Source organism: Geotrypetes seraphini, chromosome 3 (genome assembly GCF_902459505.1).
Source record: "Geotrypetes seraphini chromosome 3, aGeoSer1.1, whole genome shotgun sequence".
Taxonomy (NCBI): domain Eukaryota; kingdom Metazoa; phylum Chordata; class Amphibia; order Gymnophiona; family Dermophiidae; genus Geotrypetes; species Geotrypetes seraphini.
The window spans coordinates 196,821,754-196,849,723 of NC_047086.1; the positions used below are offsets into that span (position 1 = coordinate 196,821,754).

Consider the following 27,970-nt stretch of genomic DNA (forward strand, 5'->3'; position numbering starts at 1 on the left):
GCCACTACTCCTCACCCTGTCTACTTTTTCTATACCCTTCAGGATCTTGAAGGTTTCTATCATGTCTCCTATAAGTCTCCGCTTTTCCAGGGAAAACAGCCCCAGCTTTTTCAGTCTGTCAGTATATGAGAGGTTTTCCATACCTCTTATTAGTTTAGTTGCTCTTCTCTGGACTCCCTCAAGTACCGCCATGTCCTTTTTGAGGTACAGCGACCAATACTGGACACAGTACTCCAGATGCGGTCGCACCATTGCACGATACAGTGGCAGGATGACCTCCTTTGTCCTGGTCGTGATACCCTTCTTAATGATACCCAACATTTTGTTTGCTTTTCTTGAGACTGTGGCGCACTGTGCCGACGCCTTCAAAGACGTGTCCACCATCACTCCCAGGTCTCTTTCAAGGTTACTTACCCCTAGCAGTGATCCTCCCATTTTGTAGCTGAACATCGGGTTCTTTTTCCCTACATGCATGACCTTGCATTTCCCTACGTTAAAGTTCATTTGCCATTTTTTGGCCCATTCTTCTAGCGTCGTTAGGTCCCTTTGCAGATCTTCGCAGTCTTCCATGGTTTCAACCCTGCGGTAGAGTTTGGTGTCATCCGCAAATTTAATAACTTCGCAATTTGTTCCCGCCTCCAGGTCATTTATAAATATATTGAACAGGAGCGGTCCCAGCACCGACCCCTGCGGAACTCCGCTCGTGACCCCATGCCAGTCTGAGTAATGGCCCTTCACTCCAACCCTCTGTTTCCTGTCTGCCAGCCAGTTTTTGATCCATCGGTGGACCTCCCCTTGCACCCCGTGTCTCCACAGCTTTTTAAGCAGTCTTTCGTGCGGTACCTTGTCAAAGGCTTTTTGAAAGTCAAGGTAAATGATGTCAATGGATTCCCCTTTATCCACCTGTCTGTTTACCCCCTCAAAGAACATAAGAACATAAGAACATAAGAATTGCCATCTCCGGATCAGACCCATGGTCCATCGAGTCCGGCGATCCGCACACGCGGAGGCCCAGTCAGGTATACTCCTGATTGTTCTAATCACCCATATCCCTTTATGCCTCTCATAAGGAGATGTGCATCTAATTTGCCTTTGAATCCTAGCACAGTGGATTCCTTAATAACCTCCTGTGGAAGAGCATTCCATGCGTCCACCACTCGCTGCGTAAAGCAGAACTTCCTGACATTTGTCCTGGACTTGTCACCCCTTAGCTTCAAACCATGTCCTCTTGTCCGTGTCATATTGGACAATGTAAATAATTTGTTTTTCTGCTCTATTTTATCGATGTCTTTCAGTATTTTGAATGTCTCTATCATGTCCCCTCGCAGCCTCCTCTTCTCAAGGGAGAACAATCCTAGTTTCTTGAGTCGTTCCTCATATTCCAATTTCTCCATACCTCTTATTAGTTTCGTTGCTCGTCTCTGCACCCTCTCCAGCAGTTTTATATCCTTCTTTAGGTTGGAAGACCAATGTTGTACACAGTATTCCAAGTGTGGTCTGACCATTGCTCTATAAAGCGGCATTATGACTTTCTCCGATCTACTCGTGATTCCTTTCTTTATCATGCCCAACATTCTGTTTGCTTTCTTTGCCGCTGCCGCACATTGTGCCGACGGCTTCAGGGTCCTATCTATCAGTACACCCAGGTCCTTTTCTTGTTCGCTCTTACCCAGAGTTGCTCCTGACATTCTATACTCGTGTTCCTTATTCTTACTACCTAAATGCATTACTTTGCATTTCTCCACGTTGAACTTCATCTGCCATTGCTCTGCCCATTTCTCTAGCTGATACAAGTCGCTCTGGAGTTCCTCGCTATCTTCCTGCGATCTGATTTCCCGGCATAGCTTTGTGTCGTCTGCAAACTTAATGATCTCACTGGATATTCCGCCTTCCAGGTCATTGATATATATATTAAATAGAATCGGCCCAAGTACCGAGCCCTGGGGCACACCACTAGTCACTTTCTCCCAGTCTGAGAACTTCCCATTTATGCCCACTCTCTGCTTCCTGTTTTCCAGCCATTTGCCTATCCACCTTTGTATATCTCCCTCTATTCCATGGCTTTGTAGTTTCCTGAGAAGTCTTTCATGCGGAACTTTGTCGAATGCTTTCTAGAAGTCCAAATAAATTATGTCCACCGGCATTCCACTATCAATTTGCTTGTTCACGGTCTCAAAAAATTGAAGCAAATTCGTTAAACATGATTTCCCTTTCCTGAACCCATGTTGACTGGGTTTCAGCAAGTCGTGTGTATCTAAGTGCCGGACTATGCTATCCTTGATCAGTGCTTCAACCATCTTTCCAGGGACAGACGTAAGGCTCACTGGTCTGTAGTTGCCCGGTTCTCCTCTCGATCCTTTTTTGAAAATTGGCGTGACATTCGCTATCTTCCAGTCATCTGGTATCTGTCCAGTTCTGATTGTCAGATTGGTGAGTTTTTGCAATAACTCTCCGATTTCAATCTTCAATTCTTTTAAGACTCTCGGATGAATTCCATCCGGTCCAGGGGATTTGTCACTTTTAAGTTTGTCGATCTGGTAGTATATCTGGTCCAACTCCACTTCAACTGTGGTGAGGCTGTCTTCTATTACTCCATTAAACACTTTCATTGCCTCTGGTATTTTTGCAGTATCCTCCTCCGTAAAGACAGACGCAAAGAAGGAATTTAGTTTGTCCGCAATTTGTTTATCTTCCTTAATGTACCCTTTTCTTCCCTGGTCGTCCAGGGGTCCCACCGCCTCTTTTGCGGGTTTTTTCCCTTTCACGTATAAGTTTGTGAGGCATGACCTACCCTTGCAGAAGCCGTGCTGGCTCGACTTTAGCTGTCCATTGTTTTCTATGTGTTCACAGATACTGTCCTTAATCAGTGCTTCCATCATTTTTCCCGGGACCGAGGTCAAGCTCACCGGCCTGTAGTTCCCTGGGTCCCCCCTTGAACCCTTCTTGAAGATGGGTGTGACATTTGCAATTTTCCAATCCTCCGGGATCTCTCCAGTTTTTAAGGATAGGTTACATATTTGGCGAAGTGGCTCTGCTATTACGTTCCTTAGTTCCTTGAGTACCCTTGGGTGAATGCCGTCCAGACCTGGCGATTTGTCGCTCTTTAGTCTGTCTATCTGCCTGAGGACATCCTCTTGGCTTACCTCTAGTTGGACCAGCTTTTCATCCCGATCCCCATTTACGATGTCCTCCGGTTCCGGAATATTGGATGTGTCCTCCCTCGTGAAGACTGACGTGAAGAACTTATTTAACCTGTCTGCTATCTCTTTTTCTGGTAAAATGTGGTATATATTTATTCATTTTAAAAATTTCTATACCGTTTACAACTAAACGGTGTACAAAATAGTTAGTGGAAATCTATTTTAAACTACAGTATGTATATTTTTATAATATATGTTTTAATTAAGCATGTTTTATGTATGACCCACCTCAGATTGTTAGATGGTCCACGATATAAGTACAGTATATAAATCACAAAAGCTCACCTGAGAAACTGTGAAAGGAAGTATGACTCACCAGCTTCACAGGTACACTAGATAAGAGTTTGAGCCCACTGGGACAGATAGGGAAATATGATAAAGTATCTGAATGTAAACCACTTAGGATGTAAGTGGTATATAAATAAATAAATCTATTAAAAAAATAAAAAATAAAAATCTAAATGGAAGGAGACCCTGCACAGCAATGCAGCCTGGGAAATATAGCACTTGTGCAGTTGAAGCACTAAAAGCTTTTAGAAAATAGATAGAAGGTAGAGAAGCTTCTTTCTGCACTGGACTTCATCAAATGAGGTCACCCCACTGATGGCTTGATGTCTTACTTGTCCTCAAAGAAAATGTATACACTATTACAAAATCTTTTACAACTTCTCTTCAGCTTTAAGCCCTAGTTTTTTGTTTTGGTTTTTTTTAGTAACCCTTAGCCATTCAAAAATGAAAGAAAAAAGCAGAACAAAAAAAATTTGGGATGGCTGTGTGAGCCTGACTCAGCAATGGTACTAGTACAGCTATTTTATCTAATGCAGTTCCACAGAACTCCACAAGGGGGCACACTTTACCCATCCATCCTTTCAACTAAATAGGGATTTCTGATAATCAGCTGACTGCACAGGGGGAATTCATTTCAAAACACTGTCCTTGTTGTGAATGTTACTTAATAAAATGTAATTAGTTCCGGTCGTTTGTTGCTCAAAAATCAAAACAAGACATTCCTGTTCAAGGTACTCTCCAGTTTCCCAAAATGTTGTGCATGCAGTTCAGATTCCATAATAGTTCTTAAAAACGCTAGTATAGAAAACTGGTCTCAGACTTGGCCATTTTCCAGACCTGGTGCCATTTCCTCAGCATGTAGCTAAAACAGCATGTACTAAAACATGCGCTCGTGTAATGGATGCAGTGGAGAGCTAGAGCAAGGACAGGGTAGAAAACCTGATTTGGAAAAGCAAGTAACAGAGAAAAATCAAAGCCTCCCCATAAAAGAATGAGCAGGAAAAACTCTATCATCCTGGGGGAAAAGACATAACCCCCAGCAGCTATAGCACCAACATTTGTTGTATCTGATATGGCGGTGGTGATCCATGTGGGAACTAACAACGTGAGCAACAGGAATTACAGCAGGGAAGTACTGAAGGACCAGTTCCGGATGCTAGGAAGGAAGCTGAAGACCAGAACGCAGAGGATAGGATTCTCAGAGATCCTGCCGGTACCCAGGGCCGATGTGAAGAGGCAGACGGAGCTGCAATCAGTCAACGCATGGATGCGATACTGGTGTGTGGAAGAAGGATTTCACTTTGTGCGCAACTGGACGATGTTCTGGGGGAAGAACAAGCTATTCAGGAAGAATGGACTCCACCTCAGCGGAGATGGAACGAGGCTTCTTGCAAGCAACATCAGGAGAGAGATTGAGAAGTTTTTAAACTAGGAAGAAGGGGAAAGCCAATAGTCGACCGAAAGTCGATGGTTTGGGAACCAGTATACCCAGAGGAGACTGTGCAAGAAGTTAGTGGGGAAGACTCAGCGGATCATGGACAGGACAGAAATCCGGATGGATCAAATGAGATGCAAGAGGGAAGAAAGTGCAAGAAAGTAACACGCCGAAAACTCAAATGTATATACACGAATGCAAGGAGTCTAAAGAACAAGATGGATGAATTAGAAACTATGGCACAAAAAGAAACCTTGATATCATCGGCATCACGGAAACATGGTGGAACAAGGAAAACGTCTGGGACACTGTGCTACCGGGATACAAGCTATACCACAGAGATAGAGTGGGTCAAAAAGGTGGGGGCATTGCCCTGTACGTCAAAGAGGGAATAGAGTCTGCCGGAGAGAACACACTGGAAGCAAAGAATAAGTTAGAATCTTTATGGGTCAAAATTCCGGGAACAAATGAAACGGAAATGAAGATCGGCATCTACTATCGACCCCCAGGGCAGTCCGAAGAAATTAATGAAGAAATGACGGCTGAGATTAAACTCAACTGCAAGGGAGGAAATGCAGTTATCATGGGTGACTTCAATTACCCGGGGATAAACTGGAACCTAGGCACCTCTAGCTGCAGTAGGGAAACCAAGTTCCTGGATGCAGTGAGCGATTGCTTCCTGGAACGACTTGTCAAGGAAAACATGAGAGGAAATGCAATTTTGGACTTACTTCTAAATGGACTATGAGGACCAGCACAAAATGTAGAAGTAGAAGGGACGCTGGGAAGCAGTGATTATATGATCTGCTTCAACCTGGACACGGAGTTGAAACAACGATCCAGAACGACGGCCACAGCGCTGAACTTCCGAAAAGGGAATTACGAAGGGATGAGACTCAGGGTGGGGAAGAAGATTAAGAAAAGGATAGGTGCTGTAAAAACGCTAGAGCAAGCATGGTCCCTTTTCAAGGACACTGTCATCGAGGCGCAAAATCTATATATACCGCGTATCAACAAGGGATCCAAGATGAAAATGAAGAAAGAACCGGCGTGGCTCACTGTACCAGTGAAAGAAGCAATCAGAGACAAGATTTCTATTAAAGTATGGAAAAGGTCAAAAACGGATGAAAACTGGAAAAAGCACAAGCAACATCAACGCAGGTGCCATAAGGTGGTAAGAGGGGCCAAAAGGGACTACGAGGACAAAATTGCCATGGAGGCAAAAAAATTCAAGCCGTTCTTTCGATATATTAAGGGGAAACGACCTGCGAAGGAAGCGGTGGGGCTGTTGGATGACCATGGAGTAAAGGGAGTTCTAAAGGAGGACAAAGCCATAGCCGACATACTGAACACGTTTTTTGCATCTGTATTTACAAAAGAGGATATACGCAACTTAACGGAGGCTGACAGGCTATACCTAGGAAACGAAGACGGTAAATTGACTGGGTTGACGGTCAGTCTAGAAGCGGTATACAGGCAGATTGATAAGCTCAAGAGCGATAAATCCCTGGGACCGGATGGCATCCACCCTAGGGTAATCAAGGAACTGAAAGGGGTTATAGCTGAACTGCTTCAACTAATAGCTAATCTGGGAGTACTGGTCGACAAGTCGATGAAACCATCTGCACAATGCGCGGCAGCGGCGAAAAGGGCAAACAGAATGCTTGGATTGATTAAGAAGGGGATCATGAACAGATCAGAGAAGGTTATCATGCTGCTGTATTGGGCCATGGGATGCCCCCACCTGGAATACTGCGTCCAGCACTGGTCGCTGTACTTAAAGAAGGACACAGTACTACTCGAAAGGGTCCAGAGAAGAGCGACTAAAATGGTTAAGGGGCTGGATGAGTTGTCGTACAGTGAGAGATTAGAGAAACTGGGCTTCTTCTCCCTTGAAAAGAGGAGACTGAGAGGGGACATGATCGAAACCTTCAAGATAATGAAGGGAATAGACTTAGTAGATAAAGACAGGTTGTTCACCCTCTCCAAGGTAGGGAGAATGAGAGGGCACTCTCTAAAGTTAAAAGAGGATAGATTCTGTACAACGTAAGGAAGTTCTTTTTCACCCAGAGAGTGGTGGAAAACTGGAACGCTCTTCCGGAGGCTGTCGTAGGGGAAAACACCATCCAGGAATTCAAGATATAGAGCTGAGTTCTATAAACTTCTGAAATTGGAAATCGTTCAGCCGATCGCTAATATGTTTAATGTGATGATTGATGCTGAAGCTATGCCGTAATATCTCAATATGGCCCAGATGATAGTCCTGTCAAAGCCAGGGAGAGATCCGGCCCTCCTAGAATCCTATCACCCTATCTTCCTACTGAATTTTGATGTTAAACTTTTGGCAAAAATTTTGGTCAACCGGTTAGCTTGGCTTTTCCGGTACATTCTCCACAATTCGCAGGTGGGATTTGTCAAGGGTCGGTTGGTGGCTAAGAACCTACGGACCATTTTAACCTCCATGACATATAGTGCTCGACTGTCCTCCCCTTCTTTGCTTATTAGCTTCGACGCTGAGAAGGCGTTTGATCGGGTTCGGTGGGATTTTATTTAAATATGGTTTTGAAGATTACTTTGTTTTGGCTGTTCAGGCACTTTATGCTACTCCTCAGGCGACCATGTGGGTCAATAATTGTCGGTCCCCTCTCTTTGAGATTCATCGGGGAACGAGGCAGGGATGTCCCCTGTCACCTTTGTTATTTGTTATGACTTTAGACCCGCTCACAAGAAATATTTATGCTAACCCAGATATTAAAGGTGTTCAGATCGGAGGTCATAGTTTTAAACTGGCTGCTTTTGTGGACAACCTTTTTGCTCTTCTCATTGATCCTCACCGCTCTTTATCGACTTTGCTAGACACCATCAAGGAATATGGGGATTTTGCCGGTTTCCAGCTGAACCTTCTCAAATCTGATGCCTTGACCTCTTCTTCGGATCTCCGAATCCGGTGGGGGGCCCCTTTTCTGTTGCGCTGGGCTTCAGGTTCCTTTATATATCTAGGTGTATATTTACCAGCTTCTCTCAATCAACTTTCCTCGATTAATGTTTCTAAACTTCTTTCCACTACCAAACTCCAGTTGGACACCTGGGGGTGATCTCCCTCTCTCTTTGTTGGGACGTATAGCTTTAATTCGTATGGTTATTTTTCCCGCTGGTTATATGTTCTCCAAACGCTGTCAATCCGTTTCTTAAAAAAAAAGACATTAATCGCTTAGCTTGGTTAATATCCAGGTTTTGTTGGAATCGACGGAAGCCTAAGGTTCGCTATCACTTTTTGGTGGGAGGCTGGGAGCAAGCGGGTTTTGGACTTCCCAATTTTGGACTTTACAATGATGCCTGTTTACTGCGTCATTTGAAGGATTGGTTACAGAGAGAAGATCAATTTACCCCTTTAGACTTTGAATCAGCTTTCTATGCCCCTCATACTTTCCGGAGTCTTTTGCACTTACCTGCTACGGAGATTCCCGCTCAGTTCAGATCGACTCTCTTATTGAAATCTATGCGGGCAGTGTGGGATCGTTTCATTTGTAAGTTGGGTGGGGACCCTAGGGTGACCAACCAGATCTCCTTGAGGGGGAATTTAGCTTTCCCTCCAGGACTTGATAATCCTTTTTTTTTTGGACTGGGCCTGTCGGGGGATCCACACTATGGAACAGCTGTTGACTCCTGAGGGCCGCTTGCACCCTCTCATGGCATTTGGTGATCAATTGGGCTGCTGTTGGGGAGATACTTTTGCTTATTGTCAAGCCAAATGCTACATTCTTTCCCTCCCTCAGGAACGCCTTGCGAAGCCTATTAGGCAGAGTCTGCAAGTTTTCTTTGAAGGGGTGGCGGGCTTTCACACCTCAGTGTCAGCGTTACATAGAGCCCTCTATCAATTTGAACGTCCTAAGGATTTCCAGCAGCTCCAAGCAAAGTGGGGCCAGGAGCTTCACCAGGATCTTAGTCAGTGGAACATCTTGGGTGCCTTGCCCGGGATACCTCAGTTGATACGGGAGCGATATATCGGGAGTGTTATGCTAGAATACTTTATCGGGCATATTACACACAAGTGCAATTACATAAAATAGGGGGTATCTCCTCTCCTCTTTGTTTAAAATGTGTTCGGGACCTTAACACTTTTGTTCATTCTTTCTGGGATTGCTGGACTATTCGCTCCTTTTGGGGGTCTATCACGGTGTATATCCAACGCCTTTACTCCTGCGCCCTGTCTGGTACAGTGAAGCAGTTGGTACTGGATTTCCCGGGAGCTTTCAGGGGTCTGCCTAAAGAGGGTTCCCTCTGGAGTCGTAAGGTGTGTCTCCTTGCTTGCTCGCAAATGTATCTTACAGTCTTGGACAGCATCCGAGCCGCCTTCCATTTGGGGATGGAGATCGCTGGTACACAACCTGGCCTTGTGGGAGGCCCGCGAGGCAATGGGCCGCCCGCGCAGGCGTAGTCATTTTTTACTTCTCTGTCCCCGAGAGGGCGTAGACTCATTTTGAACACAGTCTCATAGGCGGGCAGCTAGTTATTGAGCTCTAGTTCGGGACCGGACAAAGCTCCTTTTCCTTCTCTTTTTTTTTATTGTTTTGTTTTACACACCTTTTCGATGATCCGAGGCCACAAGAGTACGGGCCTCAGGCGTTTCTTTTTTGACATCTATGGGTAGCCACCTTTATTGTTCTTATGGGGGGGGGTTAGCTTTGTTTTGCTGGGGTGGTTTGGGGGGATAGGGATGGGTTCTATTCTGCTAGCCTTGCTAAGCCTTGTTGACAGTTTCTTGCTTCATCTTGTCTAGGTTGTTTGTATTTTCTATTTTATTTCAAATAAAACAGATTTGAACATAAATCCAAATTAGTTCTCGGAAACAACAATTGTCACAAACTGTGTAGTAACGGAGGGGGGTAGTGCTGTTCAACTCCAGTCTTAAAGCTTTCACTATCAGACAGCATACATGTACACTTAAACACACACACACAGAGCTAAGAGTACCTTTCTTTACTGTGGACAGGGCTGCTGGTATGCACTGGGATGGGTGACCCTGAGAGATCAGATGGAGTAGAACAGATGATCCTTGCCTCTCGGTGGTGACGGCGAAGGGAGCTGTGGGAGCCAGGGGAGTCTCTCCAGGTCACTGTCTCGCCACATCCCGGGACCTCTGCAGAGTAAAAAGCAACGCAGGTTTCACATCTGACACAACTTGTGTTACTGAAACCACTCTAAAGTATATCTGGCATAAATATTCAGCTAAAAGTCGCCTTGAAATAAAGACCAAGGAACTGTTCTTATTGTAGAGATAGAGATCCAAAAGGGTAACACATCAATAATATGTTGCCAATTACAGTGAGCCTTATAATAATTGTTCATTATAAGAGTAAGTGATTAATTTGTGACTAGAGATCTTCTTTTTCACAGTATTGGTAAATATTCAGCTGCCAGCAGTCAGTGACTTTTCGCTGCCGATGGCTTTACGCCTTGATATTCAACGCCAGCCACGTCCGAGCCCTGACACTGAATATCTGGATACATTGCAGACAGCCAGCACTTATCTTGGTAAAGGTCTATATTCAGCCCTTAACCAAATAAGCATTTTAAGCAGTCCAATTTGTCCTGTTAACTTATCCGGTTAAGTGCAGGCTCTGCCGACAGACTGCTCACAACCTAGCCGGTTTCAGAATATTCCGTGGCAGTATCCAATGGAAGTGCCACTGAATCCCCCCAGATAGCCTTGCACAGGTGATTCAACCAGGAAGGAGCCTCTACTACCCGGTTAAATCACTTTTAACATCAACCTCCCCCCCCCCCCCGTTCCCCCCATTTCTCTGCAGCCTGTTTCACCAGTCCAAACACCTTCTTGCCCATGAAAGTCATCTTTGGATTTTAGAACATCAAGCTGCAGTTTCTACTCCTAGCTCTGCCACTGACTCTGGATATGAGCTTAGAGGCCAGTTATTTAGCTCGCCACATCTTAGTCCCAAGCAGGGCCAGCTTAAACAATAGGTAAACCAAGTGGTCAGAGCCGTGGCAGCAACAAGAAAAGGTTTTCCGTGCCAGTATGACTCCTTAAATAGTCTTACTGACAGAAAAACCCTCCTCCTGATGCACAAAAGGGTCCTCCATGGCTGCTAAGGATCGATCGTCTTAGCATCCACTGAGAATCCTCTGTAATGCATCACAAGGAGCTCATTTGTAACACATGCTGATATCGGCCGAGTCGTCAGAGGAAGCCTCAAACAGCTGAGTGGCAGGGAAAGCCCTGAAGCTGCCGGTAGCTTTGGAGAGTCCTGCGGCTGAGTTGATCGGGGGCAGGGAGAGCAGCCTGACAGGAGGGATGAACTGTGCCTAGCGATTGCTCTTCTGAGCAAGCACTAGGCACAGTTCCTCCCCTTTTTACCAGCAATTCTCTGCACAAATAGCATGCATATAATTTGCATGCCAGTAAAAACAAACAAACAAACAAAACAAAAAAATTGCTCCCACCACGGTATGTTTTTACTATGATGTTCAGTGGTGTAGCGCCTGGGGCGGTGAAGCGCCTGGGGTGGTGGTGCCCCTCCTCCACCCCCATCTGCTTCTTCCCCACCCTCTCCTGCCGCGCACGTCCCTTTCCTGGGTGTGGGTCGAGGAAGTGGCGTCAGAGGAAGAGCCAACGCCGGCGCGGGCAGCAGGTTGGACTTGCTGCTCGTGCCGCGAATATTAAAGAGGCACGGGGATAGTAGGGGGTGAGATGGGAGAGGGACAGAGAGGAAGACAGGTGCTGGCGCCCCCACCAAGACAGCATCCGGGGCGGACCGCCTCCCCCTTTACTACACCACAGGCGGCGTTTGAGTTTTGTACATCTGAGTTTGGGTCCAGCACCAGGAGTCATTTCAGCACCAAGGAGCCTTCAAAGCTTATGTGCTCATGAGGACCCTGTTGACCCTGCCCCCTCTGGTACATATGGAACATGAGGAGCGGAGCCCATCCAGAAATGTTGGCACAGGGCCCCCGAGCTGGATAAAGTGGACCTGCTTAGGGCAGCAGCTTCTGGAAGCGTGTGTGGTGGTGGCTGGTGGGGCTGTGGCAGCCATGAGCTGCTGCACTCAAAGCAAAACAGGCTCTGTCAGCAACACAAAGCAATATATAGTAGAGCGAAAGATTAGAGAAACTGGGCCTCTTCTCCCTCGAACAGAGGAGACTGAGAGGGGACATGATCGAAACATTCAAGGTACTGAAAGGGATAGACTTAGTAGATAAGGACAGGTTGTTCACCCTCTCCAAGGTAGGGAGAACAAGAGGGCACTCTCTAAAGTTGAAAGGGGATAGATTCCGTACGAACGTAAGGAAGTTCTTCTTCACCCAGAGAGTGGTGGAAAACTGGAACGCTCTTCCGGAGTCTGTCATAGGGGGAAACACCCTCCAGGGATTCAAGACAAAGTTAGACAAGTTCCTGCTGAACTGGAACATACGCAGGTAGGGCTAGTCTGAGTTAGGGCACTGGTCTTTGACCAGAGAGCCACGGCGTTAGGGGACTGCTGGGCACAATGGACCACTGGTCTGACCCAGCAGCGGCAATTCTTATGTTCTTAGCCTACTTTAACCTGCAGGCAAGGTGGTTAATTTTCAGATTATCCACTTAACCTAGTAAATGGAGAGGAGGCGTGGTCCAGTGATTAGAGCTGCTGCCTCAGCACCCTGAGATTGAGAGTTTGATCCCAGCCTGCTCCTTGTGACTCTGGGCAATTCACATAACCCTCCATTGCCTGAGATACTAGTTAGATTGTGATCCTGCTGGGACAGATAGGGAAAATACTTAAAGAGTTCCTGATTAGAGAATGACACGGTGGTTGTTACCCGCGGCTAACCACGAGTAGCTGCGGGTAACCCACCGAAAAAGGAAGAGAAAATTAGTGGTCACTGCGGGGACGGGGACAAGGCCATTCACCCCGTAGAGCGGTGAATGGTCTCGTCTCTACAGTGAAGCCAGCATGGATCGCGCGGTCCAGCATCCCCACCCGATCGCCGCATCCCACGTCCTGCAATCTCCCTCCCTCCACCTCACCTTAGGTGCTTGCCGAATCCAAGTTTAATTCTTCTCCCAGCCAGCACGCTTTCAATAAGTCGCACGTGCGCAGCTGCTTGAATTGTTGAATCTCCTCTGATGCAACCGGAAACAGGAAGTTGGGTCAGAGGAGAAGATTCAACAGCTCAAGCAGCTGTGCGCGTGGCTTATCACAAGCGTGTGGTTGGGAGAAGAATTAAAGTCAGACTCGGCAGGCACCTAAGGTGAGATGGAGGGAGGGAGATGGCAGGATACGGCGATTGGGCGGGAGGGTGCTTCTGGACCACACAATCCGTGATCGAGCATGTTTCCTCACATTAGGAAGGAGGGAATGGACAGTAGTCGTGGGAACGGGGCGTGGACAGTGGTCGCGGGGACGGGGCGGTGACAGGGATGGTGGTTGTAGGGACAGGGCGGTGACAGGGACAAATTTTTTCCCCGTGTCATTCTCTATTCCTGATTACTTTTTTTTTTTTTTTTTTTTGTTTTGTTTTGTTCTATTTCTATCATTTAAATTTCTCCAGAATTCTACTGTTCAACGGCTCCCCCTTCTGCTTATATTCCTTTCTCTCCTCTCTTCTACCTTCCAAAGTATTTAGATCAATGCTGTCTTGTTAAAATGTTTATTTTATTTTTATTTTTCCTCTAACTCTACTTTTCACTTCTCTATTACCCTCCAGGTACTTTAGTTAGATTGTGAGCCTTCGGGACAGTAAGGGAATTTTTCAAGTACCTTTCTTATTTCTAATCTTAATGTATATTTTCTGTAAACCGCTTAGAACCTAACGGATGTAGCGGTATATAAGAAATAAATTACATTACATTACATTACTATTCAATGTATTGTAAACCACTTTGGGTGAATCTCTTCATGAAAAGGTGGTTAATAAACCCCAATAAATAAAAGGCTTTTAGAATTTGCTTTATGTATGTTTGCATGTATAGGTACACTTTTTCGAGGTTGCTTTTAACTTCTAACCCCCACTCACTTGTAAAGCAGCCATGCCTGAGAAACTCCCTGACCCCCTACTTGCCTGTTTTTCTATTTGATTCGATTATAAGCTCTACTGAGCAGGGACTGTCTCTCGACTGTTTTAATGTATAGCGTTGTGTACGTCTAGAAGTGCTATAGAAACGATAAGTAGTAGCAGTAGTAAATATACAGGGTGCCCTCAAAAACACTCCTTGATTTTAAATGGTTACAAAACTAAAATGTATTGGAATATTCTTTCACCTTTAAGGTTACAGTTTCATCAACTCATAAAGTTTCATATGGCATCTGTTGATTGGATACACTCGATGTGCGCCCCACCTGTTACTCGGCAAACATCGATGCGATAATCGAGCTCGGACCAGACTCGCTGAAGCATATCCGGCATGATCGCGTTTATAGCTTCAGTGGTGCGTTCCTGCAGATCATCCATAGTTTCGGGTAGTGGAGGTACATACACTCTGTCTATCACGTACTCCCCAGAGGAAAAAGTCACAAACAGTAATGTCCGGTGGTCTTGGGGCCACTTGAGGAACACCTGGTCATTTTGTTGTGTTGCACTGTCTGAAGGTTGTAACTTCTGCACCAATTGCAGCTTATAAGGGTGAAAGTGCAAGCGATTGTGTAAGATCTTGCTAACCGTGCTTTTTGGGACTTGTATTTGCTGTCATCTTATTTATAAACATATTCCAATAAATTTGGATTTTGTAACCATTTAAAATTAAGGAGTGTTTTTGTGGGCACTCTGTATACGAAGCGCGATATCTAAGTCTATGTTTTTACAGGATAGGTGGCACTGGAGTGATCATTGTTGAGTTTAGTTATCAAAATCTCAGGATAGAAAAGAAACTAGGAATCTGAAAGTTACTTGGGCGGAGGCAAGCCTGAAAGGCTTCTAGGGTGCCTAATGCCAATGAGCACAGAGGAACCGCCCCGGGTCCAGCTTAATAAGGAGCCCATAAGTAAAAGTGGTCCTGAGAAGAGGGCACACTCATAGTAACATAGTAAATGACGGCAGATAAAGACTCGAATGGTCCATCCAGTCTGCCCAGCCGTACATGCTCTATAATCGTTTAATTTAAATGGTCCTTTTTCTTAGATATTTCTGGGCCAGAAACCCAGCGCTCTGCCCGGTAGCGTGCTTAGGTTCTATCTACTGAAGTTCACTCCAGCCCATCTAAACCATCCTGGCCATCGAATCACCCTTCTGCCCACTTTCCCTTGCCCGCTACAGTTGCTTCCCAGGGATACAAAGCAGCATAATGGCAGGGAGTTGCCACTGATGGCTTTACCAGTACTGCCCCCTTCTGACATCACTGTCTGTTTCAGAGGGGTGGGACCAGCAGAGTCCCTCCAAAATGGCAGCTCTGCGCCTTTATGCCACTTTTTATCCTGGGGAAGAAATGTAAGCTGCACTGCTAGACTGGGGGGCGAGGGGTGGAGAATGCTGTTGGACCAAGGCTGGAGAGAAGTAGGCATCCCCCCCAAATTTGTCAAGGCCCCCAATAGTGGTTAATGCCACCTGGTTAGGGTTATCAGATGTCAGGATTTACCCAGACATGTCCTCTTTTCAGAGGACTGCTGGGTGTCCGGACGGATTCTTGAAAAGCAGTCCATCCAGGTTTTCAAGCTTCGGGCCTCGTCTGGAGGGTATGACGCGATGACATCGCATGCATGCTCGTCACTGCATTACATCTGTGCATGCTCAGAGGCCCTCCAAATGCGGCCTCGAGCTAGAGGAAAGAGGTGAAGAGGTTTGGGGGTGGGGTGTAATGAGGCGGGGCCACATTTTCGGGTTTTATCAGAACAAAATCAGGTAACTCTACACCTGGTCCCAGCTCAGTCACAAATTCTCCACCTTGCTCTATCTCCCAATGCCTCAGTTAGTAAATCACCTTTGAAACTAGTTTTCTAATAAGAGGGATTTGGCTCTACCTACTAAAATACCAGAAACATTTTAAAAGAATTCCTGCACCGAGCTGGGCTGGCCCTGGGGCTCAGTCTTCCAGGGCTCTCAGTACGCTGTGAAGAACAGAGCTTAGAAGGGATCTGGCAAGGCTCAAAGAATGGTCTAGTAACTAAGATTTAATGCTAAAAAAGCAGGGTCATGCACTTGGGCTGCAAAAATCCAGGAGAACGGTATAGTATAGGAGGCAAGAAACGTCTGTGCACGGAAGAAGAGCAGGATTTGGGGGCGATTGTGTCTGATGATCTCAGGGTGGCAAAACAGGAGGAAAGATGGGAGAGAAGGGATATGATAGAGACGTTTAAATATCGCCATGATGTTAATGTAGAGAAGGCGAGTCTTTTTCAAATTAAGGAAATCTCTGGAAGGAGAGGGCATAGGATGAAGTTAAGAGGTGATAGGCTCAGGAGTAATCTAAGAAAATACTTCTGTACAGAAAGGGTGGTAGATACGTGGAATAGTCTCTCAAAGGAGGTAGTGGAAATAAAGACTATATCTGAATTCAAGATAGCATGGGACAGGCATGTGGGATGTCTTAGGGAAAAGAGGAGATTGTGAATGCTGTGGAGGGGTAAACTGGATGGGCCATTTGACTTTTATCTGCCGTCATGTTTCTATGTTTTTAATTCCAGTCACCAATGGCAACAGCATACAGCTACATTTTGGGCCCATGAATGGGTTCTGGAAGGAGCTGTAATATCAAGTTTCCAAGTTTCATTAGAATTTCCTACCCCGCCCTAGGGTAATACATTCAGAGTGGCTTACAGTCTAAAACAGGTTATAATAACAACAAAATAGGAAACATACAGATACCATAAGGTAAACCAATAAAACCAACATATACTACATGAAATTAAGGTTTAGGGAAAGAACTACAAAATATAATAGCTCGTAAGATGAGGGAGGGAAACGGCATTGGGAAAGTCACTGCAATGACTAAATTACACTGGGGGAGCATATCAGATAGACTACAAATACCGGGAAGCTGCAAAAAAAAAAAAAAAAGAGTTCAGGGTGCCAGATTCCAGCCCTGACTTTGCTGGAGACGAATGGTCGGTCCAAAAGAAATGTGCTCTGCTAACCACCACATTCCAGGCCAGAGTGCAGGAACTACAGCAGACAAAACCTTTACAAATCCTGCATATTTATAAATTCGGAAACATTCTGCACTCTCTCACAAAAAAAACAACTAATCACTGCATTTGAGTGGTGCGTGATTTAATATTCCATACAGAACACATTATTCAAGAATGCAAAAAAGTCTTAAAATATTTTGTACAGAATTCTCTCTAGCCAGAAGCTAATATTTTACGCTAACCGGTTAAGTATTAGCGGTTAAAGACAGGCCAACTATTTAACCAGCTACACTGCGCGGCTAGCTGCTAGATAACCAGTTATCTCACACTAAATATTAGTGCTTAGCTGGCTAGGCGGTATTTAACTGTCCGGGAGTCATTCTTGACCAGTTAAATAGTACTGAATATCAAGGGGACTGAAACCTTACCACTGTAGTATTATGCAGCCCTTTGCTATGTCATGACTAAAATGTCTTACAAAGATGAGAGGCTGAATCTGCAGAAAGCCAGAGGATTGGAAAAGTCAGCATTTGCGTCCTTGTGATCTGCTGTTGTTTCCAGTCCTCTGGCTGGACTGAAAAGAGAGAGGCAAAAGCAGCAGAAGAAAAGAGGTGTTGATGCTCCTGTACAAGTCGTTGGTGAGGCCCCACTTGGAGTAACTAGCTAAGAACATAAAAAGACTCAACGTGATCCAGAGAAAAGTGACAAAAATGGAATGGGGTTTACAACAAAAGATGTATGAGAAGAGGACTTGAGGACCCTAGGGGAGAGAAGGAATAGGGGAGACATGATATAGACCAGTGTCCCGCAAACTTTCTGAAGCCATGGCCGGAGGGCATCCAGACAGGCGCAGACATCGATGTAATGATGTTATACACGTGTGACGTCATCACAGAAAACATCCACTTATGCGCAAAACCTGCTATTACTACACCGGTACTACGCTGTGAGAGGCACATCCTATGTCCTATAAGCAGTCATCTGGAGCTGACGCCTCTCCTCCTCACCGATGTCTCGCGGCACACAATTTGCAATACACTGATATAGACATTTAAATATTTGAAAGATATTAATATAAAAACAAATCTTTTCCAGAGACAGGGAAGTGGTAAAACTAGAGGACATGAACAGAGATTACAAGGTGGCAGACTTAGCAGCAACGACAGGAAGTATTTTTTCACGGAGAGGGTGGTGGATACCTGGAATGCCCTCCTGGGGAAGGTAGTGATGTAGGGTTACCAGATTTTCCGTCTGGAAAATCCGGACCCCCCTAGACCCGCTCCCCAGGTCTGTCACGTCCTGGTTCCACCCCATCCCGCCCTTGATCCTGCCCAGTCTCGCCTCCTGCTGCCTGTTCTCGTCAGGCAGCAAATCTGCGCATGCGCGGATGCCCTTTTGCCTGAAGGAAAGCTTTTCAAAACCTGGACAAAGTGCTGGGTTTTGAAATGCTGTCCAGACCCCCAGACGTGTCCTCAAAAGGGGAAATCCGGACGTCTGGTAACCCTATGGTGGTGACAAAATTCAGAAACTTAGCAAAAACACAGAGGATCCTTAATGGAGAGAGGATGAAATCAAAATATAACTTGCGGGTATTTAAGATGGACCTTTACTAGTCGTTCCGGTAGCAGGGAAGAGAAACCAGTCCTGGGCAGACTTTTATGGTCTCTGTCTTGATTCTGGATAAACAGATTTGGATGGTCTGGAAAGGGCTCCAACAGCAATCCCAGTGGTTAGCAAGTAAGACTGAGGCCGGGGCAAACTTCTACAGTCTGTGTGGCCCACATTCTTTTTGTGTCATATTCATGTAGCCAAAGGAAAATGCAGACACTATATCAGAAGTGTTTCCAATGGCCGGTCTGTTTCAAGTTTCAAGTTTAATCAAATTTGATAAATCGCTTATTACATACTAAGCGAGTAACAATAAAATATACGTTATACAGCTTTAAAAGGGGATAAAAACAAACTGACAAAACAGACAAAGTGTAGTTACTTACCTGTAACGTAGGTTCTCCGTGGACAGCAGGATAGTCAGCCACATATGGGTGTTGTCCCAACACCTCCCAATTTGCGGATAAGCTCTCCAATAGCTCAGAGAGATTTTTTTTTTTTTTCTCTGAGCACGTGCAGTGCCCGGGCCCCACTGGGCATGCCCGAGCCCTACCCATTTCCCCCTGCTTCCCCCTAATCCCCAGGATGTTCCTAGCTGTGGCCGGGTCGGCCGTATGGGGAGGCGGGTGGGTTGTGTGGCTGACTATCCTGCTGTCCACGGAGAACCTACGTTACAAGTAAGTAACTACACTTTCTCCTAGGACAAGCAGGATGAGTCAGCCACTTATGGGTGACTCCCTAGCCGAGGGATGTACCGACTGGACCTGCGCCTTAGCGCTTTGTGCATCCCTCGCCTGGCTGTGGAGGCCGAGCCGGGCAGGGTAATCAGGCAAAGCAGGTAAAGTTGTGGAAACAAGGTTTTAGATAAAGTGCTGTGTTAACTGAGCAATAATACTCACAGAACAATGAACTGGTCAATGACAATCAATGAACAGTGAGAAACCAATTGGTCAACAGTGACCATTCGTACTTGCATGTGAGAATTCATACTTGCCTATTCCACCTTCAGTCTAGACAGGAGTGCTGGAAGACCTACTTAACTCACAGAACAGCGAAAACTGGTCAATGACAATCAATGAACAGTGAGAAAACCAACTGGTCAACGGTGACAATTCATAACTGGTCAATAGTGACAATTCGTGCTTGCATATGAGAATTCATACTTGCCTATTCCACATTCAGACTTGACAGGATTGCTGGAAGACCTACTTAACTCACAGAACAGTGAAATTGGTCAATGACAATCAATGAACAGTGAGAAACCAACTGGTCAACAGTGACAAATCGTACTTGCATGTGAGAATTCATACTTGCCTATTCCACATTCAGTCTAGGAAGGAGTGCTGGAAGACCTACTTAATCAATATCTATAACACCCTACTTGAACAGTGTTTGTCGATATTTATAACACCCTACTTGATCAGTGTTTGTCAAGGCTGTGCTAGTGGTTGCTGTCCCTCCCGGGAGGGAAGAGCCACTTCCAAGACTGCTCGGCCGAATGCATTTGGAGCGTGGAATGCTATGTCGAGGCAGTAGTGCTTGGTGAAGGTGTGCATGGAGGACCAAGTGGCTGCATCGCAGATGTCCCCTATTGGTGTGTGGTGCAGATGTGCCGTTGTGTTGGCTATGGTTCTGCGCTGGTGGGCGTTGGCTCCCACCTGCGGTTGATGCTGCGCTTTTCTATAGGTGAAGGGGATGCACTCTTATATCCAGCGCGAGCGCCTGTATTTGGTGGCCGGAAGTCCTGGTCTGTTTTGGTCGTAGGAGACGAACAATTGAGGCTTGTCTAATCTGCTGCATACTCAGGGCCCGCACACAGTCCAGGAGGTGTTGCTGAGGTGGCAGTGTGCCTCCCTGTGGGGAAATGTAGAGTGCCGGGAGGCACGCTGAAGCCACCTTCGGCAAGAATCGGGGGTGGGTTCTGGGTACCACCCTGTTCTCATGAGGGAGTGTGTCGGTAGACACGATGGTCAGGGTTTTCCCAGCCAGGAATACGGGATCTGCCTCCCCCAAAGGTTTGAAGGGGTCGAGGTGAGATGATGCGGCACCAAGTTGAGGTTCCATCCGGGCGGTGGTGGTCTGACCGGTGGGTGCAGATTGGACAGTCCCATCATGAAATTTTGTGATTACTGGATGCGTTGACACTGGTTTGCTGTCTAGGCCAGCGTGGTATGCCGTGATTGCACTTAGGTGGACCTTGATGGAAGTGGGTTTTAGGTCCCCCTGAGATAAGCTCAGTATGTACTGCAGGATGTCCGGTATGGGGCAGTTGTAGGGGTCTCACTGCGTGTCTGTGCACTGGTAGCGAAACCTTCTCCCTTTCAACCCATAGCGTTTTCTGGTTGAAGGTCTTCTGGCTGCCATAAGAGTGTGCTCCACGTCTTGTGGTAGGTTCATCCTCTCATCATCCATGCGGTCAGGGCTAAGGAACGCAGGTCGTGGTGGAGGGTAAGGTTCCCGCGTTGTGTAATGAGAACTGCACTGATCGGGAGCGGGGAGAGGTGGGTGAACCACTATCCCTTGCCGGAACGGGAACCATGGTTGCAGGAGCCCGAACAGGGCAATCATGATCACCGTTGCTCTGTCCTGAAGAATCTTCTGCAGGACTTAGGGTGTTCCAACTCACAGACAGACCGTCGGGGCTGAGACGGCGATGGGTTGATCTCTTTGCGCAGAAGGTCGAGTATTTTGAGTTCGGTTTGGTTGCAAACAGGTCGATGCTCGGTGTGCCCCAGGTGCTGAAGATCTTCTTCATCGCCGCTGGGTTGAGACACCCCTCATCGGGATCCAGCTGGTGGCTGAGTCTTTCTGCCAGGTCGTTCTGCTCCCACAGGAGGTAAGTTGCCTGGATGGGGCATTGAATGGAGTTGGAGAACTCCCACATGTGGCAAGCTTCCTTGCATAGCGAGGTTGACCCTGTCCGAACAGGGTCCTGTCCGAAAAGGGCAATCATGATCACCGTTGCTCTGTCCTGAAGAATCTTCTGCAGGACTTAGGGTGTTCCAACTCACAGACATACCGTCGGGGCTGAGACGGCGATGGGTTGATCTCTTTGCGCAGAAGGTCGAGTATTTTGAGTTCGGTTCGGTTGCAAACAGGTCGATGCTCGGTGTGCCCCAGGTGCTGAAGATCTTCTTCATCGCCGCTGGGTTGAGACACCACTCATCGGGATCCAGCTGGTGGCTGAGTCTTTCTGCCAGGTCGTTCTGCTCCCACAGGAGGTAAGTTGCCTGGATGGGGCATTGAATGGAGTTGGAGAACTCCCACATGTGGCAAGCTTCCTTGCATAGCGAGGTTGACCCTGTCCCTCCCTGTTTGTTGATATAGTGCAAGGCCACCTGGTTTTCTGTTTGGGTGAGGACTGCCCTGCCTGTTTGAAGGTTTCGAGGGCATTCCCTAAGGCCCTGAGCTCCAGTAAGTGGGTGGTCAGAGGTTGGGTACACTGGTCCCAGTGACATCTGAGGTGCCCTTTCAGGGATCACATGAGTAGTCTGGTGTGCTGCACAACAAAGACCGGAGCGTGCTGACGATGAGCTGCTGGCAGGGATGCACTGGGCCAGGGATGTCATGGCGTCGATCTGGTAGTCCCGTAGGATGGCCTTGGACTGCGTGGTGTCGATGACTGCCCAGATGAACGATATCCCCTGGGTGGGTATCAGGTGGGATTTCATGTAGTTGATGAGGAACCCCAGTTCTTGGAGGAGGGTTATGGTGATTGACGGGGCTGCCAGCTGTCGAGATAAGATAGGACGCACACCCCTTGAAGGCGAGGATGTGCCACTGCCACGCACTTTGTGAACGCTCTTGGAGCCGTTGAGAGTCCAAGGGGCAGGACCTTGTACTGGAGGCGTCTGTCTTGGCTTTAGAAGCGACAATGCCTCCTGTGGGCTGGGTGCATGGGATACTAGCCAATACTCGGGCTGTAACAGGGCCAAGACTGTACCCAGAGAGTGTATCTGGACCTTGTGTATGCATCTGTTGAGCTTACAGAGATCCAGGGACAAGCGTTGTCCTTGTCCATGGTGACGCGGGGGTTCCTGGAGTAGAAACCCCTTGGTGATCTCCTCTGTTCATCACCGCCTCTATTGATTCTGCCGAAGCAGGTCCTCTCCTTGCTGCAGGAAAGTTGGGTCGTCAGATGGAGGGGGGGGGGGGGCGGGAGTGGAGACGAATTCGGAATCCCTGCTTGATGATGCTGAGGGCCCACTGGTCGATGGTGATCCTGGGCCAAGCCTTCGCAGACAATCTGATCCTGCTGGGCCGGAGGGTGGTCAAGGTTCTGTTTTTGTCTTGGGGAGAGGGCTGCCCTTGGATGCCCCTGCCCCTCGGGCGGTGCTTGTTTGCATAGCAGTTATGTTACTGTTGCGAGCACTGGAGCACAGACTGCTGCCAGTGTGGACTGGCTCAGTTGTGAGCTGGAGTCTCTATTTTATTTTATTTATTTATTTCCTCTCACTGGCCTCCTGATAAAGCCGCATCTGGAACTGGAGCGCAGCAATTCGTGCGCTCAGCATTGCGCCCTCGAAGGTCTTTTTCCCCGTGGAAACCAGGGTTTTTCAGGTCCTTCCCTGACGGGGGTTGGAGGGGGGGAGGGTCGTGCTGCCCTGTTTCTCTTAAGCTACCGCAATGTCCATGTATGGCTGCTGCGGGTTGTCGAATCCCTGGGCTGGAAAGATCTGGTACTTCAATCCCAGTCTCCTTGATGTTGGTTGCCCTGAGGAGGGAGTCAGCCAAATCTTGTCTCTGCAGTCCAGGAGGTTCTTGTGGACTGGAATCGCCACTGCCTGCGTGAAGTACTGGTACTGGTAGTTCAGGCCTTGTAGTACTCTGTCTTGGGTACTTGTTGTCCACCCACGTGGATCTTGAGAAAGGTTGTGAGTTTCTGGAGGGACTTGGGGTGAGTCCTTGTTTGTGGGGTTTTTTTTTTTTTTTTTAGTAAATATTTATTTATTTTTGTGGGTGGTGACTCGGGGCGTGGCTGGAGGCTGGTGTGTAGCTTGTTCCTCCGTTGCTTGGGTGCATGGCATGCCGCTGAACCGCGCCATGTTGTTGTGCGTGGCTCCCTCGAAAGGGGGGCATAGTGGGGAGTGTAGCCCGCTGAGAGAGGAGTGGGTCAGCAGGAGGATTAACTGTGGCTGCTGGTCCCACCCCTGGTGGTTCGCAGGTTCATGTGCTGCTCCACTTGACTGGTTGGGTGGCTCCATGTACCCCACCGCCCTTCTCTGTCTTTCTTGAGAGGGGGGGAGAGCCTGCAGAGAAGGGGCAGGATGCACCCCTTCATCTGTGCCAGTGCTCCTGGCTGCGTTTCCCACTGTGCCTGGAGGCAGAGAAAGAGGAGTGATAATGCCTCTTGAGTGGGCTTCTGCTGCTGTACTGCCTATTGTATATTAAACTGTACAGCACTGCATATGCCTTTCAGTGCTATAGAAATCATGAATAGTACAGAGTCCCTCATGCTAGCTGGAAAAGCACTCTGCCTAGGTTTTATGAAGAGCAAACAGCTTTTTAGACTGAGGAGTTTCAAACCCCCACCTTTGGAGAGGCATGGTCTGACATGCTGCATCTCTGATGATATCAGCACCCTGCTGAGAAAGGCAGACTCCTCGTTCCCAACATGAGAGGGGGAGGGGGGCGGGGTGGGAAAGGTGTGAATTGTAGACTCTGCAGGACCCCAAGAGGGAAAGAAACATCGAGCTGTTTTGTTTTTTTTGTTTGTTTTTCAGCATGTCCTTTATGAGCTGAACTCTGGGGCAGCATGTCTCCTACTGGGGGGAGAGGTCTGCAGGTCCCCTCCAAGGGAAAGAAGCATGGGAGATTCTTTCTCCTTAAATTCAGATTGGGAGGAGGGTGGGGCAGAGCCCTCGGGGCTGCAACAGATTATCAGAGGTTTTCCCAAAAACAAGCAGATAGGACTTACCTTTGAACCCCAATCGGCTCCCTGCAGAGGCTGGCTGTAAGAGGCAGCATGCCGTCTGGAGGGTGAAAGCCCCGATCTGTTGCTTGCAGAAGCTGTGGATTTACGCAGCAGCATGCAAGACTCCTATCGGCTGCCCTGCAGAGGATGGCTGTGCGTGGCAACATGCAGGGATTCCTGGAGAGATCTCTCGGTCTGGCGAGACTCCTATCGGCTGCCCTGCAGAGGCTGGTTCTAAGCGGCAACATGCAGGGACTCCGGGAGATATTTCTCTACCGGGCCAAGTGCAGGCGGGGGATTAGCTGAGCCAGGGCATCCTGGAGGCTCCTTGCCACTGTAGCTTGTGGATCCCCCGCTGCTGCATTCTGATGAGGATGGCTGCTGGAGGAAGATTCTCGGGCCTCACTTCTCTTCATGCCCTGCAGAGGCTGGCTGTAAGCAGTAACATGCAGGAACTCCTGGAGAGATCTCTCGGTCTGGTGAGACTCCTATCGGCTTCCTGCAGGGGCTGGCGGCTAGCGACAGCATGCAGGACCTCCGGGAGAGATTTCTCGACCGGGCAAGTTGCAGTCGGGGGGGTTGAGTGAGCCAGGATGTCCTGGAGGCTCCTCACCGGATTCATCTGTGGATCCCCCGCTGCTACGCTCCGATGAGGATGGCTGCTGGAGGAAGTTACTCGGGCCTCACTTCTCTTCATGAAGTCTCTCAGTGCCCTCTTCCTTAGCTTGCGTGCACGTGGTGACATGTGCGCACAATGCAAGCCACACGGAAACCTCGAGCGCCGGATCCAATCAGTGGGCGCACAATTCATGAGGATCCAGTGTGTTCATCCTCCTCCTGCATCCCAGTTGTTTCTTTAGATGATTCAGGCATCTTCTGATGAGTAGAAAAGTTGTAATGGAGAGCTGTAGAAAAATCCGACCGATGGGAACGGGTGGAAACTAAAGACTGGGGATTAGGGGGAAGCAGGGGGAAATGGGTAGGGCTCGGGCATGCCCAGTGGGGCCCGGGCACTGCACGTGCTCAGAGAAAAAAAAAAAAATTCTCTCTGAGCTATTGGAGAGCTTATCCGCAAATTGGGAGGTGTTGGGACAACACCCATATGTGGCTGACTCATCCTGCTTGTCCTAGGAGAAACTCAGATACATAAGGGAAGGGAAAAGGGAGGGAAAAAGTTACAAAATTACTATTATTCAGATGAGGAGAAAGGAAATGCCAAATAGGGAGAAAACATAAGGATTGGGATAAAATTGTTAAAATGGATTGTTTAAAGATTAAAAGAAGCTTTAAAGAGAAAAGTTTTTAAATTGGTTTTAAATATATTGAGGTCTTTAACTTCTCTTATGTATAAAGGCAGGGCATTCTAGGTAAGAGGGGCCATTACTGAAAATATGCATTTTGGAGCTGTGGATTTTCTGTAGCCCCTGGTAATCAGAGCTAAGATCTGAACTATCTACACTTGTGGAGACAGGAAGTTCATAGGAAGTTCAAAAGGGTTTTTTGGATTGTCTCCTTACAAATGACCAGTACATTTCTAAGGACTGGAGATATTGCACATACGTTCTGGATGGGGTTACCAGATTTTCCCAAAGGAAATGTGGACCCGTGGCCATGCCCCCAGGCCCACCCAATCCCGCCCACATCCTGTCCTCCAGCCCCACCCCCCCTTAACCTGTTCGTGTGTCGGGATGGCATCCGTGCATGCGCTACGATGACGTCAAAGTGCCGGGTTTTGAAAAGCCGTCCGGGAAAATCCAAACATCTGGTAACCCTAGTCCTGGAACTGTTTAAGATTTGGAGGAACATTCAAGCAGAGTGCCTCTTTCACCACTAAGAAGGAGCAAAGCTGAGTTGGACGTTAAAATACCTGGTGTGATCTGGGTTCTTGGAGGAGCGAGGAGATTGCCTTGTGCGTGTTAGAAGCTGGTCTCAGCCCTGGTCCCAAACAAATAAACATTTTGGTGTGTCCCATCAGCCAGCATCCGGGAAGAGTTAAAGCAGCTGCCTATACCCTCAGGTTACATTCATATCACATGCTATGAGTCTATCTCAGAGGGGGAGGGGAGACGCCTTAAGGTTGATAGTGAGTAAAATGTTGTCAGTTTCCAGCATTGTTGGATTGCTGGTTTATTATGACTATCCAAAATTATAAATCCACTCATCAATGATTGTGAGACTACCCTATTTGGGTTTGGAAAAAAGTGCCAGATTGGATTATTTATGTCTTTCTTGGATTAATTAGTTACTCCACGTATCTACTACCATAGGACTTTCAGGGTGCGTATGTTCTCCCAAATAGTGTTTCTTTCTCCCTCTCTTCTTCTTTTCCCGTGGTTTTACAAATTTATCTCACACCACAGCAACATAAAGGTCACTATTTATATTTCACTGGAGTTTTTCTTCACCTTACACTCCATTTTTTATTGATTATGATAATTTTTACCACTTATACACGTTGAGATTCCTTTGGAGTCGCTCTCCATTTTTCCATCTACGTCATCTTCTTTATCACCTTCATTCTTATTCATCACATTTGTCACATTCTTTCACCAACTAATTTTAGTCTTAACACTCCTCTAGTTTCTTTTTTATTCTTGCACTATATCACTTTTATGCATGATTCTACCCGCACCCTTAGATTCACCAACACAGAGACTGCTCCAAATTGTGTATATATCACTCCAATGTGACCCTATTCATTTATAGGACCCCTGAAGAAGACTATCTTGTTGAAACACGGACCGTATTGGGTCCTACGCTTGCAGCGGTCTAGGTCCTTTAGGTTTTTATGTGGATTACTTAATTGTACTTTTGGAACTTTGAAATTTTCAATAAAGTCCATTTCAGGAACATCGTCACTCCACAATGTTTTTTTTATTTCCCTTGGACTTTTTTTTCACCTTGCCAGTTCAAAGTTATTTATATCATGTGGGTCTTTGTCATAAGGTGTACAGTCTTAAAGGCAAGAGGAGGGGCACGAGGGGAGGAAAGGCAAGAGAGGGGAGATATGATAGAGATGTTTAAATACCTGCGTGGCACAAAAGCGCTTGAGGCGAGTCTCAACCGAAAGGAAACTCTGGAATGAGGGGGCATAGGATGAAGGTGAAAGGGAATAGATTCAGAAGTAACCTCAGAAAATTCTTTTTCACAGAAAGGGCGGTGAATGCTTGGAACGGTCTCCTTGCGGAGGTGGTGGAGACAAAGAGTATATCTGAATTCAAGACAGCTTTGGACAAGTTAATTGGATTGCTAAGGGAGAGGAGGGGGATAGTGGATGGCATAGTTGAGCAGACAAGCAGGGAATGTGTGGTACAGTAGTGAGAGCTACAGCCTCAGCACCCTGAGGTTGTGGTTCAAACCCAAGCTGCTCCTTGTGACCCTAAGCAAGTCACTTAATCCCCCATTGCCCCAGGTACGTTAGATAGAGTGTAAGTCCACCAGGACAGATAGGGAAAAATGCTTGAGTACC

The 27,970-nt window shown here is 47.1% G+C and overlaps 1 protein-coding gene across 5 annotated transcripts in view; it reads right to left on the reverse strand.

Moving 5' to 3' along the window:
• The window catches only part of TNS2 (tensin 2), a 274,519-nt gene that overhangs the window by 53,507 nt on the left and 193,042 nt on the right, over positions 1–27,970 (reverse strand). For all 5 annotated transcript variants that reach the window (XM_033936279.1, XM_033936280.1, XM_033936278.1 and 2 more), the window contains one exon: positions 9,898–10,063. In XM_033936279.1, the coding sequence (XP_033792170.1) occupies positions 9,898–10,063 (166 nt within the window). The remainder of the gene's footprint in view (positions 1–9,897; positions 10,064–27,970) is intronic.